Below are 20068 nucleotides of genomic sequence, written 5' to 3'. Positions count from 1 at the left end.
CGCTGACCCCCATCTCCACGGGCCTGGAAGCCAGGGTGAGAAAATAAGGTTGACCCACTGACCCCTGGGCCTGAACCCCTCCGTCACCCACCCTCACAATTAAATCAGCCTCAGAGAGCAAGAGGTAGTGCCGCAGACCAATAGGGGACAGAGCAGAGGCCTCTCGGTCCCTGTTTCCTCTGAAGCACTCTGAGACAGGCGGCTATCGCCCGGCCCGATAGATCCAGTGAGGGGACATCCCCCCTCTCTCAGCGCTGACGGTAAACTGACATGTCAAATATGTAAACATTACCATTAGTTGGCAATATGCTAATGGTACTAATGTGCTAAGGCATAACTTGGGCTGTCTAGCTGCCACTCACTGGGAGCCCGCGTGTCTCCATTTGCATAAGCCAGGCAAGGCTCAATTTTGTTAATGCAGGCAAGTGCAGGTGACCTTTCACCCCTTCCCTGGTACCCAATGCAAAGGGGTGTGTGTGTATGTAAGTGTGTGACCTCGCCTTGACCCAAGGAGGTCACCGTGTCCACATGGCGTCCCCAATACATCGAGTTATCCATCTCCTCTGTCCACCCGTTCGCTTCACTTTATTTACAGACAGGAAAAGGAGCCGAACGTGTCCAGGCTAAGTTTTCTGCCCCTCGTCGCACTTTCAAGTTAAAGGTTACAGAGCAAGAATGAAATAGATTTATATGGAAGGCTTCAGAGTGCATTTTGTGGCCACAGCCAAACGGCTGCACTTTAGTCTGCACGCGTTACAGCATCGGATTGCATGTACTCCAAAATACAGTTATTAGGCAGACAGTGAAAAAGTCAATATCTTGCCATCCTGATTCCTTTTGGTTGACTGCTGACTCAAGGAGACAAGCCAAGGTCCACCTTGCTCTCTAAACTATGGAGATGCCCCCGTGGTGATGCTCTCTTTGTGTCTGCACCTCTCTGTGTGTGTGTGAGTGTTTGTGTGTATGTGTGCTATATTTGAGTGCTCTCTCTTTTCTTCTTCTCTCTATCCTTCCCGCACTCACATGTGTGTGTGTGAGTGTGTGAGTGTGTGGATGTGTGTGTGTGTGGATGTGTGTATTTGTACGCTGAAGCACATTTGCAGCTGCCATGGTGTGTGGCTAATGAGGCACTTACAGTAGGACCCTCCCCCTGGTTCACTTGTTTATGAGGAAGGTTAGGAACAGAAAATTGGAAAGACTTAAAAATAGATACAGGACAATAGTAGATGTGAAATACGTTTAAATCTGATTATTAATAAATTAATACTGCTTGGCCAAACGAAACCCGTCTAAACTCTGCTATCTTTTCTACAGTAGAAGTTATATTCAGAAACACACTCTATGTGATTGTATTTAAAAAAGATTTAAGCATGAAATCAAAGTGTTTGAGATCTACTCTAGAATAACAGTTGAACTGTGTAGTTGAATATAAAGTATAAGTATGTTCAAATACATCTTATTTTAAAACATAGAACATTTAACATAATGTCTAGTTAAAGGAAAGGAGCATTTGTGTTGTAACTGTTGTTGGCTGCCACGTAAAAACGTTTTTCTGTCACTCACCTGATTGATGAGATTCATTTGTACGATTTGAAGACCTTTGCTAATCCTCCTCCTCCTCTTCTCCTCCTGCCTCTCCCCTCTCCCCTCTGTGTCTCACCCCTTACCTCACCCAGGTTGCTGAATAGAATGGCCGCTGATGACCGGCACCTACCCTCCAGCTGTGGGTCTTACATCAAGACGGAGCCGTCCAGTCCCTCCTCGGTCATCGACACGGTCAGCCACCACAGCCCCAGCGGCAACTCAGACGCCAGCGGCGGCTATGTCAGCACTATGAATAGCCACTCCAACGGCCTGGACTCTCCACCTATGTTCACCCCCAGCGGACTCGGGGCTGGCACCTGCCGCAAGCGCTATGACGACTGCTCCAGCACCATCATGGAGGACTCGTCCATAAAGTGCGAATACATGTTGAACTCCCTCCCCAAGAGGCTGTGCCTGGTCTGTGGAGATATAGCCTCGGGGTATCACTACGGGGTGGCCTCCTGCGAGGCCTGCAAAGCCTTTTTTAAAAGGACAATACAAGGTATTTTCCCCTCCTCTCACCACCTCCCAACAAACACTCAATACCAGTTATTCAAATCCCATGTCGCCGCATCACCAGACACAAAAACAGCCTCCGTACAAGCCACCTTTGGCCCCACAACACTGGGACATATTCTCTATGTAAAAAAATCATTGGAGTGTGCAAGATGTTTCCTCTGCCTCCGGAGACCAGAAACATCCATAAAATAATCTTGTATTTGTATTTCCGTACGATAGATGATATCTAATATGAAAGGAACATTAAAAACATGTAAACTATTTTCAAAATAAATGCATTTTTAAAAGATCTGTTCACGCTGACTTAAACGAAAACAGAAAACAAGGAATAATTTGACATGGGACAGACGACTTGTGAGTTATGATGACATCATCTGTCGTGGTTGGCGGTGTCTGATAGACATGACATCATCACTCAGAGGTCAGATTTTGTGGAGTATAGGGACTGTTGGGGGGGGCTTAGAGAATTTGCTTTATTATCCGTGTCCTGTCTATGTGTATGTGTGTGTGTGTGTGTGTGTGTGTGTGTGTGTGTGTATATGTGTGTGCACACCTGGGGACTATAGGGTGCGATTGGCTATCTGCGAGTCATGATGTATCACAGCTTCTCATTAGAGAGGCAATGAAAGGCCCCCCGCTGTGAAACTGTGCGCCCCGCTCCAGATTAATCAGGAAGTCAGAGACATTGTAGAGCCTGGAAAAAAAATAATCCTCACAACAGTCACAGCTGCTCAGGTCCAAGCCCCGCTGGTGGAACACATGCAAAAAAAAACTTGATAAAATAGGTAAGATGAGCCAGAGGGTCGGGTTACGGTTAAATGAGATGAGTAAGAGTGGAAGAAAAATAGGAACTTGATATTGTAACTGAGTGAGTATCCACTGCTTTCGGTGTATTTTAATCAACACATCATTTTATGGAGAGCAGAGTGGGGAGGTGTTGATTTTGGACGTTGCAGCCATATCAGCTTTAGACAGTCTATGTACCTTTTTGCAGGCAAACAAAAGCATTAGGCCAAATCCTCCTGTTTACCCAGGCTGCCATCAGCAATCCTGTCTATTGACAAAAGATGAACATTCTCTCTCAAGTAACATAACTGGGCTTTTGTCCGCTGACTAAAAGTACACTGACGGCAACATAATGGAACAGAAAAGAGGCATCGGCGGAAGAAAGAGGCGTCTTAAGTGGAGCAATGGCCCGAACAATTAAGAGGAAGGTACATGGAGGGAAAAAAATGAAAGCTCCTCTCTTCTCCCCCCTCACTTTGCATTGTCGATTCGAAGTCCCTCTCTTTCTCTTCTTGGAGGGCTGCCTGTAATGGAGCTAATCTGCCGTCGTTTGTCCGAGCCACAGGAGTTTTGTCAATAACAATCAGCGTTTGGAAAGTGTAATTAAGGCCGAGGCTTTTCATTAGGAAGAAGGGAGGGGGCCGTCTCCAGGGACAGGCATGCCAATTAGAAACTCAGGCACGCGTCGCCGGGTAATTTCAGGGAAAGGAGGGAAGAAAAAAAAAAAAACAGGACTTCTTTAGATTGGAGAGGGACCCTGCTGCTCTTTCAGAGGAGAGGTGGAGAGGCTTAATGGCATAATAATCAGACAGGGGTCCCAGGCAGAGGAGGCAGGAGGAGGCAGGAGAAACAGGGACTTTTTTGGGGGGGAGGGGGGAGAGTGGGGAGTTGAAGCCTTCCGAAATGATGAAAAGAAACGCACGCTGGATCGCTGGAGGAAAATGGGGGAGGTAAATAGCCGGGGATGTAGAGCCCTTGAAAAGAACGAGAGGGTGCCGTTGATGAGAACTGATCAATTAAAGGAATAACGAGGCAGTCAAGGGTGGAGTGTGAGACGACCCTCTCTAATGAGGAGAAAACAAAGGAGCTGTCTTTTCCAGCCCTTTATCACATCGTTCTAAAGCACTTAGGGCGAACTAAGCCCAGTTAATGTTAACCATGGACATGACACATTTGTTATCACCTTGACTAACTGTGGCTTCTCCTCTTGTAGCAGCAAATTCTCAATAGGGAACATTTGTATTCGTCTTTAAAAGATATCATTTGTTTGTTGTTTTGGTGTCTACAATATATTTTACAATTTAGGCCTTTATTAACTGAAGCCCTGTTTCCACTGGGCAAAACCCCACATGGAGCTTTGCCTGCACTCCCGGGTTAGATGACTCTGCAGTAGACACAGGATTTAAACGGCTCCGATTGGCAGTGATGGAAACGTGACACCCAGGTGAATGCTCTAATTTGGCCAGACAGCGAGGCGAGAGAGTTTTTCTTTGCAGCCGCTTCGATTCCCTCCCTGGCCACACGTCCTCAGATAATCCCTCCACATTTTTCCATAGAATCCATCTTGTGTCACCTGCTCAGCCAGTGAAAAGCCCCCTGAACTCTTTGGTGGACACGGTTACATTAGTCAAGGCCGGGTCCAAATTAATGTCTACCTGGATCTCCATCTGTCCCAGAAGCACCCCCGCCCTTTTTCTGCAGTGCTCCCTAATCACCCCCCCCCCCTCCCCATCACTGCACCTCACGTGGCCCACCAATCAAAATCATAAATCTCTTATTGAACCGTGTTTTCTTCTCGTTTTGAACCCGAGTGTAAAATTGCCCGAAAAACCAACTGAACTCGGTGGCCCTCTTTTTATATGAAGTAATAGACCTTGACAGTAAGCCTGTAAAAGTCAGTTTAGATTTTGATGAGAAATACCTGCCATTTTACTGTAATTTACTTACAAGACCTGACTTCCCCCCTCTGTGCCCTGGCATGGGTCCTGAAAAGCCATAAAATAGATTGAGACAGATACTTATCAAGAGAAGAAGGAGGGAAATCTTTTTCTTCTGCCTTCACTCCGTAATGTTATTGGTAACCATACCGTAACCTCTCTAAAGACGGATCAACCCGAGAATGGCCCTCGGGCTAAAGGGGTTCACGCCAGAATGCCTCATTTCTGAAAGTGAAACACACACAATGCTATTACTCTCTGAGCTACGAGTCCAGACATCATTTCTGAACGGTAAAATGAAACGTTTCAGTCTATTGTAACCAGAAATCCCTTTTTCAAATCACTGCGTACATGTCCCTCTGTATTGAGTCGCACATCAGATAGATCGTTTCTTCCCCTCTTCAGAGACACCAGCACACGGTTCAGTTTAGTTCAGTTCTCTCAGCTTAGGTCATTCCAGGAAGAAAATAAATAATTTAATACGTAACTTTAAATAACTTTAATCACATTTTTATTTAACAAGAACATTAAAGGGCTAATCGGTAATTACCCAAATAAACTGCAGGCGTATTTGGCATGCAGCATAAATGAAATGAAAACGTTGACATATTGACGACCGACCATAAATGAAATTATAGGCTTGTTACTCCAAATGTTACTGATGCAAACAAACATTTAACAGGATCAGATAATAAACTAAAGACAATTTAGATCTTCTGTGGTGTCAATCAGATCAAAGCAAATTCTAATCCAACAGGCATTAGGCTATGAAGTGGGACTTCCTGTATGTATATGAAGACTAAACCTCTCTCTTATATATATATATATATATATATATATATATGTGTGTGTGGTGTTGACAAATGAGGGTGCCCTCCCCTCACTCTGCATTGAGCTATGAGAACCCCCCTCTGACAGAACACCAGACGCACAGGAGGCTCGACAGGACAGGTGGACACAGTAGCACAGCGGTGTGTGAGTTTGTTGTGTGTGTCAATGGGCTGACTCCTGTCTCAGTTTGCGACCAGGTGTGGTGTAGAGACCCCCCCCCCCCCCCACCCACCGCCCATACACAAAAGCATCCTCAGGGACGCACAGGGTCAACTGCGGTCAAAACCAAAACATAACACGCACGTGCAGAGGCAATTTGCTGTTTTATTTTAAATGATATTCCGTAGGGATTCAAGTTAAAACAAAACATTTCTTAGATTCAAAATCAAACTCCCATGTTTTAAAAATGTATTTAGTCCTTTACATCCTGCTGATTGGTTCGTGAATAATGTGAACACTAACCAATAAGGCCTCCATGAATTGATTCCATCGCAGGGGCCGCCGCTGATTATCCCTCCCGCCAGCATATGGGAAATGGGTTAGGATTATTATGGTCTGCTTCTGCTACGACAACAGAGAGAGCAGACAGAGGAAAGACAATCAGGGCTCATCAGCCGACTCCCTCACACCTTTATTTACCCCAATCCCGACGAGATGAGGAGAATTAGCATAATGATTTCTAACCCAGATATAAGGAGGAATTTCTAATTATTTATAACATCTTGGGAGCCTCCGCTTGATCTGTCCAATAATGTTAACATAATTGCATAAGTTGTCAAAGGGTGTTGGAGGGCTAGTGGAGGGACGCCGGTGGAATACTACGCAGCCCTGTGTTTCCTCCGTACAGGAAGATGGAGTGAGGGTCAGAGAAGTGAAGCAGCTGCAGGATGTTGGTGTGCTGTGTGGATTTGTGTCTGTCAGACTGAAAAATGAAAAAAAAAAATACAAACGGAGATGTTGCATGTGTGCGTTTCGGAAATATATTGTTTTACCTGCATGTATTTAAGTGGAAGGAGAAAATGTGTATTTTGGGAATTATGATGATTAAATTACATTTTCACATGGCTCAATAACCGTTTTCTGTCAGATACTGACAAAGGCATAAACCCGGGGTTAAAAGAAAAGTTTCGAAAAACATCAATGTCAAATGCTTTAAAGCTGAAAGCCCTTTCAGGAGGAGGAGGCTGAGGGAACCATTACACTGCAACCCTTTATTGAAAACCCCCCGAATACAGTAAAATGCAGGGGAGTCGCACAGAAGCGGAGGAGGTGCCTCACTCATCCTGTCCCTCTATAGCTAATGCTAGAGTAGAGCAGAACCCACTCTTTTATTGTGCAGCAATGAAACTCTTTCATTGCTCCGTCCTGGAATCAGACGCTGCACTTGAATAATGCATTAGGCCTCTTGCCTGTACACTATGTAAATAGTCAACAATGGGCAACAGTGGTAACAACCGGTTTGGGTCCGCTGCAGTATTATGTAAAGTGGTCGGGGGCAGCGAGCGCGTGGCTCTCCAGCCCGCTACCGAGTCCGCGGCAGGCCCCTCTGAGCGCAGGGGGACACGTCCTGCGCCCCGGGGCCCGGAGGGGACACGCGCAGAATTAATGAGGCCAATTTAGTGCTGGACCAGGATGGTGTCTACTTATGGGTCCTGGAGGACTATAGGAGCTTTGCCTCCAGCCACCCCCCCCCCCCCCCCCACACACACACCACCACCACCACCACCACCCAACTTTACCTTTTACCCCAGCTCCTCCTACTGCTGTAGCCCCCAGGAAGGTTCTGTACTCGCTGGAGGACGCCCGAGCCACCTTCACACCGCAGAAATGGATGCTTCAGGAATCCGGATGATTAACAAGTGGCCGTGCTTGGTTAGCAAAAGAGGATTTATCATAGAGCATGGCACAGAAAGTACACACTGGTGTTTGTTAAACCACCAGCAGGGCCCAATTTAGCACTGGGTTCCCTTTAGTGCCAGAAAAAATGTCTCCACACACCCAATACTAAAAAATGATCACAACATTTTGGTTAGAAATGAACTGCTCTAGGCCCTCATCGAATTTGGCTGGTGCTAACCTGGTTTTCTTCTTCTTCTTCTGGTTCCCAGGTAACATAGAATACAGCTGTCCTGCCACAAACGAGTGCGAGATCACGAAACGAAGACGCAAATCATGTCAGGCCTGTCGCTTCATGAAATGCCTCAAAGTGGGGATGCTCAAAGAAGGTAAGAAGAGTAAGAACCTTTTTTATTATTCCTGCATCCACAAGATACACATAACAGCACTCTATGTATTATATATACATATTATTTTTGGTATAAAAACACATTTATGCAAAAACAAAACCTCCATTCATGTAATAAGGGGAATAGTGGAATACTACGACATCACACGCTCATGATGCTGTTATTTCCGAGGGGAGAGCTCTGCACGCAGACACCGGTTCTCGGGCCCCTCCCTCCTCCCCCTCCTACCTACACAGCAGTAAATAATTTGCAGTTGAGCCGGGGACAGAAATATGCTGAATAGGTTGATCCCGCGGTCTGAGTAATAGAAATGTAACAGTATTCCGCCTGGAAGGGCTCAGGCCGGGTCCCTGAGCACACACAAGGTCTCAGCTCTCCCCGGCATATTGATCCACTAAATGTTTTCCGAACATCTCAGCTCTCTTCCTGTGGATGCTCCCCCCCACCTCCTTTTTAAGTCACACCAGTAGGGAATTCAGCGACAATTAAACATGCTTCCGATGGATTTGTCTGGCTGGGGCTCACTCCCCCCCCACCGCCAACCCTCCCTATATCGCAGTCTTAGACGGAGCTCCCTGAGACCCCGACGCTCGGCAGCTCTTCTGAGGGGGGGGCACCTATCCGTTCCCTCTTATCCCATTGTATTAGTGACTGTGCTCGCACCTGCCTCTCTTTCACTCTCTGTAGCTCTTCCTCACTTGTTGGTGGGTCCAAGAAGTGACAGACAAATGAATAATGAAAGATATGTGGCTCGGGGGGTGAAGTCACAGTGTTGTATTTATTCAAGCCCCCTCTGGGAGCAGCTTAGGGATTCTGTAAGGAAAGATGTTATTCATTTTCTTCCTTTCCTCAAGTGCTGATGAGTGTGGGTCAGGTGGGGCGTCTGCAAAGTGTGATCGTCCCTCATAGTTTTATAAATACGAGCAGATGGAAGATGTGACCATGAATGAAATTCTGCAAAAACCATACACTTTTTCAATTCCCTGTCAGTCTCTTTAGAATATATATATATATATATATATTCCACCATTATCCTTCCTATTATTCATCGGAGAGTGGGATTTATAGATGCATATATATCCTTTTGCCACCCGAAGCCAGAGTCCTAGCCCGTATGGATCTCCTCACAGTAACAGAATCCCCGGGACTGCATGCAGCCTGATAAAGCCTCAGTGCCAGAAAGACAGAGTAATCGCATTACTATCTGATGAAAAATTTATGCCAATATATCATCTTGGCGAATAAGAGACTACAAAAATATGTGGCCGGTGCTATAAATGAATGACCAGTGTCAGGTCAGAGTTAAAAGAGTGTTAAACTCAAGTATGCAGACTTCGGCTAAGCCTGAGGTTCTAATGCACAATTCTGTGTGTTCAGCACATTGCCAGAATAAGAATGACCCTCCTCTTTTACATAGCGACCGCCATCGCCAACCTCTGCCACTATTGTCCCAGACTGATTGAAGCCTTCTGCCGGAGAACCTGATTCCTCTCACAAGCGATTAAACGCGCTCGTCCCGATCGAACAGGGGGGGGGGGGGGGGGGGGGTGCGAGGTGCAGTTTTGCGTCAGCTCAGCCACGAGGCAGTGTCACCGGGGTAGAATGGAAAGAGAGAGACACGCCCGGGCCCCGGGTGTGGAGATGGTCACCGCTCATGTGACTGAGGTTGCAACTTACTTTCATTACTGCAGAAAGGTCACATTGTTTCTGAATGGAAAGTCGCCTAATTATAACTTCTCAGCTCCAACAAAGTACAGTGCTGCCCCCCCAATGAAACAGAAGTTTCAATCCATCACTACATCCCAACAATATTGTACATATTTAGAGGAAGGGGTGGATATTTCTAATTTTACACTTCAAACAACGAGTTCATATAAGCAGGCGTAGGGAAAAATGCTCCCAGAAGATCAGCGGTCTAATTACAGGAGAGCTTCCTAAACCCTGTGTTGAGTCGCTGTACTTTCCCTCGACTGTATAAAGGAGGAAGTGATCAATAGAGGAATCAAATGTCGGGGGGGGGGCAACAGGTTTTTCCTCTGATCAATGGAAACGGATCCGAGCTTAGAGCGAGAGAGACGACAAGATACTATTGAGAGATTACATTGACATCATTCAGTGGCAGTTACTCCCTGCACCGACTTCCTTTCCCCCCCCCGCTCAGCCACACACAGGAGCCTCCATGTACACAAATACACATAGAAAAAAAAAATGTGTTAAAAATATATTTAGCTGGACTGACCATGGTCCAGTTTTACATCGCAGACTGACTGATAAGAGTTGAGTCCATGTTGAGGTTGGACAGCCGACTGCCACATGATTGACTGAAGTTCCACTGATAGTTGGAAGTTTCTCAGTTGGACGATCCTTTTTTTTTTTTTTCAAATAAACATCTTATTAGATTTCCAACTGCCGACTGGCCAGTGACCACGATGAAACTTAACCTCTTGGCACATTGACAGTGTTGATATTAATATGCACTCTCCCTGAAAAATAAATCTTTGTCGCTACATTTGCCGCGTTCTCACACCTCTTTCTCTTTTATTTAAAAAAAAAAGCTCTTAGTGACCAATTAACCATGTTTTTGGACTAAGACAGTTTTTGAAAGACATCATTACGCTCAGTAGAGCGCATACACAGCCGTCAGGGCTCAACAGCCACCTTAAATTCAATTAAGCTGCACCAAATTACACACACTCTTAGATATCAGTTCCCTAAATAATGCCTAATTCTTCTTTTAGTAGAAATATTTGGCAATGTTCCTGGATCCAGATATATGAACCTTAACCATACCCTTCCACCACAACTTCTCACATGCACACCTCACATGGTTTAGTCATATATAAGTCTTTGACCTCGTCTAGTTCCCTACATGTCTGGTGCCTTGACTACAGACAATATATTGTGTCCTCACAGTGTAGCAAGGTAGAAGAGATCTTGCGTTACGAGAACATGGCGACAGTCGTGTACATTTACTCAACGAAGAAGCAAAGTGTGTTGGGGCTGATATACAATACACCTCTCATTGTCCAGCAGACATGGCATGCAGAGAACAACCACGTCCCACAATAGCCCCATTACAGGCGCATACACAACATACAGAACATGCATGCAAACCACACCACGCTCACATGTATGGTCCCTGAAATACTAGACATGTAAATGCGCCTGTGTGTCACTGGCCGTCTGTTAAAAAGAGCCTCCAGGATGTAATGACAATGTAAGATAGTAATAAAGAAGCCTTTGCTGATAAAGTCTCAACTTGAAATGTTGAACTCTTTCCATTACTTAAATCTAAAACAATTAGCAGTATGAGCAGGGATGTCAGCTCAATAAGGGATGATGCAGCTAACCTGTAAATGGAGTATGTGACGAGGGTGTCACTATGGCAGCCCCTGAGGGTCAGCAGATTGGGGGTGGGGGGGGGGTGGGGGGGCGCAGAGGCCTGACAGTTTTTCCGCTACCCTCGCTCATCACCAAAAATGCTGCAACACACTTACAAGCATGCAAAGCTGGCAACGGGGGGGGGGGGGGGGGGGGGCTCTTTGAAATAGTGCTGATGGCGGTTTAACAGGGCGGCCTCCTTGAAAGGCAAGGTTCACCATGCCTTGCCATGTGGCCTTCTGATTTTCCCAGCTAAAAAAGGGTCCGCCTAAGCCCCCCTTGGCATTGCCAACCATCCCAGACATCCTGACACTTTCCCCCAGGGAGAGACACCCAGAACAGGTGAGCGCCTCAAAATAAGGGCCCCTAGCTCGGCCGACCGCACAGAGTGAGTGAAGACAGGCTCTTCTGTAGGAGTGTGCGCGGAAGGGGATTATTATTGTTTTTGCAGAGAAAGAAGAGCCCCAGGTCAGCTGGCCCCAGCCCCCACCCCGAGGCCTTGGCTAATCCGTGCACAAATGCCAGCCGCCTTGGCCAAAAGCCCTCTCCCCCAGCACACTGCTTTGAAGAGATGATACCCGAGCTCACCCGCCGCTACCCTTGCCACACGGTGTAGTAGGCCATAAAGCAGTGAGACCACTTTGGACGAAATGGTCCTCAACCCTTTTCACACATTCGGAACACAACTTCTGTTTACTCTGGAAGGAGCACAACACACCGGCCACTTAAAGCTTCGGGTGTCACCAAAGGGACATTTGAACCTCACAAAGGCTCCTATAAAGTCCTGGACTTAGTGCCTGACAGCGCGAGTGACTGAATCCCTCTAGCTGCTCTTAATCACTCTCTTCCCCCTCTCTGCCTGGGTCTGGCCCGGTCAGTCAGTAAAATGAGACAGGTTAGTGCCAAGCTTTAATTCCTGTCAGCATCTGTTAATTATGGCCGGGACTGCTCTAATTAAAAGAGGCACCCATCTACCTTGATCGCTGGCTTTACACCGGCTGACACAGCCACATGACTCAGGCAGCCGAGAGGGTCGCGGGGAGCAGAAGCGCAGCCACCTGGCAGCGGCCGGGCTCATCGGCAGAGTGTCGGGAAGAAAGTTTAGAAAGTGGTGACATCAGGTTTGACAGCGAGGGGATTTTTTTGTCCGTGCCAGCAGTCGTAACGGCAACATGTGCGCTGAACTGCAAAGTTCTTAAGCACTTAAACCCCAGCAGCGAATGCAGGGAGGGTGACTTTCCTCGAGACGCCTTCACAGTGGAAAAAGGATTTCTCGATATGATACTCGCAAGGTTTCAATTGTCATCGTGTGGGATTGTGCGTGGGTGCGTGTGTAAAGCACAGGTTGTTGCTATCAGATGATTCCCCCCCCAGTGCCTGCTGGGAAGGTTGGGGCTCTGTTGGGAATCGGGGGTAATTAGGTTAGTGGGTTGTCAGTGTCAGGAAATTGAAAGACAATCCTAATCAGATTTGTGTTTCCAGGGAATCAAATAATTTATATAAGTAGACAAAATCTCTATTCTGCAGTTGCACGGTAATAATGCAGTTTGCTGGACACCCCCCTCCCCACCCTGCTCTCAGTTTTGGTCAAAGGAGGCATGAGAGATAAAAGTAATTTTTGCATAAATCCCCTGTGTGTTGAATAAAGGCCAGCGTGTCTAACAGACATCATCTGATTTCCCTTTTCCGCACCGGGCGACCTCCAATCGCCATGCATGGGACACATCCAAACTCATCCTCTCCAAGAGCTCTCGCTGACGGACAAATTGTATTAGGCTCATTTGCGGTGGCTATACAATGCCCGGGTTTGACACCGTCCTCCCTGTTATAAAGTGATGAAATCATCAAGGAAGTGCTCTGGCTGCCGGGTGTTGTTCGCTCAGAGGACGCGCAGGGGGCTGACAAATTAACTCCACCACCACCGCGAGCGTTTCATTGAACCTTTCCTCCTCCACCCTTTAGTATTAAATTTGTTTTGTGTGTGTGTCTTTGGGTGGTGGGTGGCAGAAGGGGGGGGGGGGTTGCATTATGCATACAAGGTAAATTGAAGGGATTCTCCCTCTTGACAGGATTAAGATATCAGGGATATTTAGGCTGCACGGTCACAGTGACACTCCACGGTGCAGGATATAAATGTTTGCATACAATTACATTAAATAACCAAATACCTGCCCGGTGGTATCAAATAAATAGAATGAAGTGTAGATGAAATATTTTAACTATGCTGGAAATTAATAGAATAGAAAAGACATCCAAACGGAAACATCCTTATCAAATAATGAGATAATAAATAACTTATGTTATGATGAGGCCGGTTTGACATTTACAGTATCAGTGTGGAACCTGGGCCCCTAGGTGTGGCCGGGGGTGATAAGGCCCCGGTGCTCCTCCAGTGAAAGAGGGGTGAAATAAGGGTCTTTTATGGGAAAGCAATACCTAGTTATCTATCCGCTGTATGACAGTGGGTGTTATGTACACTGGGTGTGGGGACTGTGTCTTTGCTTGTAGGCTGGTAAAGTTTATTTTTGTCTGGATCCCGACAAGCACACACCTGAGACCTCTCCCTGTCTCTCTCTTACACACACACACACACACACACACACACGCAAGGAAGCATGTAGCTGGCAGCTAATTAGTATGCAGTCTGCCTCGACCAAAAACCTAAATAATTAGAAGGCCAGTCTGTGAGATCATTGACCCTGCGTAAAATATTCATATGTTTAGACCTGCTCCGGGCTCAGCTGTGTCACAGTAGACCAGCCAGGCATGGACCACATATGGAAAGGCAGCCGCGCCTCTGACAGATACACACACACACACACACACACACACACACAGACACACACACACACACACACACACACACACACACACACACACACACACACACACACACACACACACACACACACACACACACTGATGCACCTATATGCAGTCCTTTTACAATGCTTACATACAAGCTAGAGACAAGCGTGGTCAATCCCAACACAGCTTTTACGCATCATCTAATAGTATTTTGGGGTGGATATGGAGGATTTATTTTGCATAGATTTGTGTTTTTTACTGCTGTTAAAAAATCTGGAATAATTCAAAACTTTTAATTTTCATGTATTTGATAAAAGAATGCACAACTCCTCATTGAGCGTCCTTTTGTCATGTCGCTCCGCAGGGGTTCGTCTGGACCGCGTGCGAGGAGGCAGACAGAAGTACAAGCGGAGGCTGGACACAGAAAACAACCCGTACCTGGGTTTGACGCTCCCCCCTCCCACCAAAAAGCCTCGTGAGTACTGCTCTGCCACTTGCCCATTGTCTCCCTCCTCCTTCTCCCTCTGTCAGGCCAGTTAACACTGAAACAACCAAGACTAAATTCTAGGCCGGACTCATGTTTCCCTGTGTCTTCCATGTGTGGACAGTGATATTAAACGACGATGAATACTAGTGTTTTAAAAAATATGCCTTGTACTGGCACACATTCAGTAGGGAGAGGAGCTTTGACTTGGTTCCATTCATTAGTTTGCATAATGAGAAATAGAAAGAGATAGTCAATTCGAGGCCACCAACAATGAACGGGATATTTCACCGATGTACAATTCTTTCTTATCAGTGCGGTGCATCTTTGTGCTTCGCTGAGCTCTGCTGTGATTTCGACCTCTGACCTCTGACCCCTGCTTTGCTTTGACATCTCCCCCCTCCTTCCTCCTCCTCTCTCCTCAGTCACAAAGATTGTGTCTCACCTGTTGGTGGCGGAGCCGGAGAAGATCTATGCCATGCCCGACCCCACCATGCCCGAGAGCGACATCAAGGCTCTGACCACGCTGTGCGACCTGGCTGACCGCGAGCTGGTGGTCATCATCGGCTGGGCTAAACACATCCCAGGTACAACGCAATTATTTTTCCTCCATTCTGTTAATTTTTCAATTTTATTTTGAGGCACTTTTATCCCTTTTGAAAACATTTTTTTTCTATCTTTCTCTACCTCCTGTCTCACTCACACACACACGCACCCCCACACACACACAGATAATTAATGACAGCAGCTCATACAGCCTCGGGGTGTGTGGAGGTTGGAGGTGGTGCAAAATGGACGTAGCTGCGAAAGGAACAAATCAATAGAGGGCATCTAAAAAATCCCTGCATTGAACGGAGAGGGGGGGAAACACACCCGGTGCCAATGTATGCTGTAATCACCAGGGAGATTTAGAGCAAAGTTGGGGACCTGCCCAGTCAAACAAGACATCATATCACACACACACACATATGGACACACACGAGCACACACACAATCACACACACACACACACCCCCGTTGAATTATTGATGGGCATAATCGTGTTTCTTCCTTGCACCATAGACATTCTGATAAACGAGGTGTTAGGTTATGAGAGGCCGTTGAAGTTAGGATGCACTGCCTCACGTCGGTACAGATTTTGCTTCCTTCGAGAGTTTGGCTCTGATTTTGACGGAGAACACGTTGTTTAGCCGCTCCTTTATTTGTTTTTCTGCAACCAAGGCAGATTCTCCTTGATCTCGTGCTTGACCCCCATAACTCTATAACATTACAGTGCCGCAGGCGCGGAGCGGGAAAACAAACTAAATGAATGTGTCCCTCAGCGGCACCTCCATAACCTCATCTTCTCATCAGCATAACTTGGGACAGGCAGACAGCTGTCAGCGTGCATGGGATGTGCGACATCGCTGCAGCACCGAGGCACACACATAAACTGGCTCCGTGGCGTGTGCATACTGGAGCATCATATCAGTTAATTCAGGAGATAAATCCACAGATTCACGTGTTCGTTTATTTTCCATTAAAGGCAGGTGGACTCCAGCTGACCTCAGACAGGTGCATTTTGTTCTGAAAAGGTATTAGAGGCACTTCTCAGAAGGAGGGGTATTAATCGGGTACAGATCTGATAGTAAGGAGATTAGAGATGGATATGCTCGCAGGCCCTGGCTTCAGCCGTGGCCCCTTACGCGTCTAAACTGCTTGGATCACTCCTCGCAGACCCTGCGTGGTCAGCACCCTGAGAGTTTAACCAAGGAGCTTACTCAGGACTGGATCACAACTGACCCGATAACACACTCTCATCGTTGTGACCCAAAAAGCGGCGTCGCACACGTGAAACACAAACACTGCCACATTCCCATGCCGGCTCCTGAGGGTAGATTGTATGCAGGCATGGTGGTATAACTCAGGACGACACACACACACACACACACACACAAACACACACATACACACACAGGAGAAAGAAAGTCTTATCTTTTTTATTTTATTGTGGAAAAAAAAACAGGAGGACATGTAATCGCCTGAATGTGAAAACATTAGAAATTTATGACATTTTTAAATTTGTCTTCATTAATAAACTCTTGACACACTGTTTACATACACTGGGTTGAAAGTTTTCAGCTTGTATCCTGGAGTGCGTCATCATTTTAAGATGTGTACACCCTAACTCGGATTTTATGTGTCATCGCGCTGAAGCTCCGCTAATCAGATTACCCTAACACGTATTGTACAGTGGACTGATCCATAATGTTAATGGGATTTGCCCCATCAGACCGCGGTAGAGAACTTGTCAGTCCGAATGTGTCGATAATGATCATATAACCCAAAATGCGGGGGCAGTAAGCCTGCTCCAACGGGGAGCGAGTGCCTTGTACCCAACAGTTGCTCTGCACCTGCAAGTCGAAGCAGTTTAAGTAGATTATTCTGGTCTGTACAAACACAGACCCTCAGACGCTTGTGCTGTTGTTTTATGTTTGGTCACATTTTAACTTTTATACAAGAATCACACCTACACCTCTTAGATCAGAAAGACAGTGGCAGAATAAAGACTTCCACTCCAGCGAGAGTGCCTGGTTTGTGCCGGTCCCTCTGGTGGTGTCTGTATTAGGACAGTGGGTGTCCTCTGGCCATGAAATGGCTGCATAATTGAGTTGTACATGGCTGAACCTGATCAGAGACGGTTCACTGGTTGAGCGAGACTCCGTGCACTAACACTCCATGCACCAACGGTACCCCAGGGCGGCCTACCATGCTCCGCTCCTACCATATTTCTCCCTGCTCCCGCTCCGGGACAAGAAAGGAATGGAGGTATAAAACTGCTGATTGCATTGTGATAGATTTTTGCAGCCTTAGGCAAAGGAATTAAAAAGATTAACAGTTCATTATGAACTAGACCACATTGATTAGGGCCATTGACAGATGGGCCAATAACTGAAGTCCAAACCTAACAATTTAAATGTCACGAAAATTGGCACTTACCTTCTCCCAATTGATTTTTAAATTTCCCCTATTCTAAGCTAACATTTGAAAATGTGTTTCAAAGTGGCATAATATGGAGTGGAGTGGCCCTATTGAGTTTTAATTGGAGGGCAATAGGAGGACATCAAAGCTCTGTCATTAGCGTAGATGGTGTCTTTGCCGCACCGGCTCCAATGTCATCTTTGTCATCCCGGCCCTCTTTGGCATACCATGAGAGGTCGGCTTGCATACGTGAAGGGCTTTATCTGTTGAATGGGATTTTAAGAAATGATTTGAAATGAAATGAAAACACAGTTAATCAGATCAGGTGCATTTGTTATTTTAATGAGTTAGACATCGAAGGCTGCTGTCACTTATCAAGAGCCTTTTCACAGGTTGGCCATCCCCAGGCTGCGGCCTCGCCCTCGCTCTGAGTCTGCCTTTGATTAATTGATAATCGCTGCGGAGCTTTCGGACACGAGTGTGACTGCTCCAAATAGCACCATGAAGCGGTCTAACACGGCTGTTGCCTGGGGGGCAGGGTCATTAGGAGCGTTGGTAGGGGGATGCTGACAGATGGCTTGTTGCTCCTAAGGTGCTAACAACCTTTGACACACATAGCAGTGCACTGTCCACCCCCTCTGGCCCCCTTCCATCCCATAAAGCTGCATTTCACTCTGTCCGAGGGGTTTAGGGAGGAACTGAGTGTTCTGACAGCCCCGGTACACCCGACCCTGTTTACCACCTTGACACTGTCCCCTTCCTCAGGAGTGACAGAACGTCGGCGTGACCCCTGAAGCCCTTCGCCACCCCGCGTCCCTTCCCACCCGCAGTGGGAATGTCATGTGTTCATATGTAAAAACTGCGGAGCATGCTGCTTATTCAAGAGGCGCTTGTCGTTTGGTGTTTGCCAGCTTCCGCCGCAGCTTCCCAGGCCCGAGTGTTCTCATCTGGGAATTCTCTGAAGGGTGAGGGGCCAAGCAAACATTGGCACTCTGCTGCTGCGGCCGCCGCTCCTACACAATAAAACATATTTTTGCTCTGGCATGTCACCGCTAGAATGTAAAATATTTACACAACATTATAATTTATACCGTGTCAAGCACCCAATTTTTGTTTATAGTGTTGAGAAATTAATTTTCCCACATCCTTTTCTTGTGTCGCTACATTTTTGGGAATTAGATGCCGACCAGATTAATCTAATGAAACAGGATTGGTTTGCATTGTTCTCTTCATTACTGGTGTTTTGGGAATATTCATCATCTGTGCGTTATTGGATTCCAGCTCATCAGCGCCGCGGTTGACAGACAGCCGCCTGCCGCATTAGCTGCTAGCATCGGAAGGCAGCGACGCTAAAAAGAGATCGCACCTCGTGTACGTTGTCGTGTTTGTGTCAGCTCAACCCTCCACCCTAATCACCCAGCCGCCCGCCCATCAGCCTACCCTCCTCCAGCCCCCTCCGGGCTCCTGTTTTCTCTTTGCCATTAAATTGTGAAATCTACTTACTGTGTTGCCAGCCTGATCCCACTCAAGCTGCGTAATCTCCTTGTAATAGAGTGTGAATACTGCCCAGCAATAAATCAGCACCTCATCAGTGCACTATATTAAATATAGACACCAACAGACAGCTCTTAGTATATTCAATTTACCCTCTGACGTAGGCTTCAACACAGGAGATAAAGATAGATTGAACAATCAGGTGGATGCTGAGGCCCCGGACCCGGGCAGGAGAGCAGGAAGACGGCGGAGCGGCTGCGGGGAGATTGAGACGAGGGCGTATCGGCAACAGACAGGCAGTCAGGAGTGTGCACGGCCGGGAAGGGGTCATTTGCCAGGCGGGGTGGGGGGAGGGCTCTGTTTAGTTAGTGTGACGCATGAGCAGGTACATGAAGCATCACCATTATATATGTGTACACTGCTCATATTGTGAATCGGTAGAAAATTCCTACCAATACTAAAAACACATCCTCTCGTGTTGAGCTTTCCACAATATCTGTCTTAAATTGCTCTGCAGGAAATCTTGAATGCTGATGTGCCTTCAAGTGATCGTCGGCAGTGCACCATCCCTCATTAAGCAATGTTGCTTGATGGCAGCAGAGATAAATTATGTGTAATTACGGCAATGATTAAAGCCTGATTCGCGCTGGCCTTTGCGGCTAAACAAGAGATATGTAGCAGTCAGTGTCGGGCGGTGGGACCCTGGGGAGGGCTAAAGACTTCCCCAGGGTCACAAGGTCACTGGGTCCAGATTAAAACAAGGGGATTACTGTATTTGACGTTATTCAACCTAATAACGTTCACAGGCTACTGGTCAAATCGCCCATTCCCCAGCTACTTACAAAGGGATAATGGGCTGGTTATCAGGTCCAGAGCCGGCGGATAGCTGTCTCTCTCTGTGAGAGGGAGCGCCGGAGCTGAAAAAATTAAATCGAGATTCATTTTCAGTCTTCAACCTTTTTTTTTTTTCTGTGTGTGGAATCGTTTAGTTTGTAACGACACGATTAAGTTTGCTATAAAAACTCCCGATCTGTCAT

General features: G+C 46.8%; 1 protein-coding gene across 4 annotated transcripts in view; it reads left to right on the top strand.

Moving 5' to 3' along the window:
- The window catches only part of esrrb (estrogen-related receptor beta), a 45827-nt gene that overhangs the window by 14909 nt on the left and 10850 nt on the right, over positions 1-20068 (top strand). For 2 of the 4 annotated variants that reach the window (XM_062398112.1, XM_062398110.1), the window contains 4 exons: positions 1677-2086; positions 7766-7882; positions 14457-14567; positions 15002-15163. In XM_062398112.1, coding sequence (XP_062254096.1) covers positions 1690-2086; positions 7766-7882; positions 14457-14567; positions 15002-15163 — 787 coding nt within the window. In that variant the 5' untranslated portion in view covers positions 1677-1689. Of the gene's footprint in view, positions 1-1676; positions 2087-7765; positions 7892-14456; positions 14568-15001; positions 15164-20068 lie in introns of all 4 variants that reach the window. The other 2 variants (XM_062398111.1, XM_062398109.1) reach the window with 1 other exon arrangement.

This window comes from Platichthys flesus, chromosome 10 (genome assembly GCF_949316205.1).
Source record: "Platichthys flesus chromosome 10, fPlaFle2.1, whole genome shotgun sequence".
NCBI lineage: Eukaryota > Metazoa > Chordata > Actinopteri > Pleuronectiformes > Pleuronectidae > Platichthys > Platichthys flesus.
The sequence above is the reverse complement of the archived record's forward strand: the minus strand, read 5'-3'. Positions and strand labels throughout refer to the sequence as shown.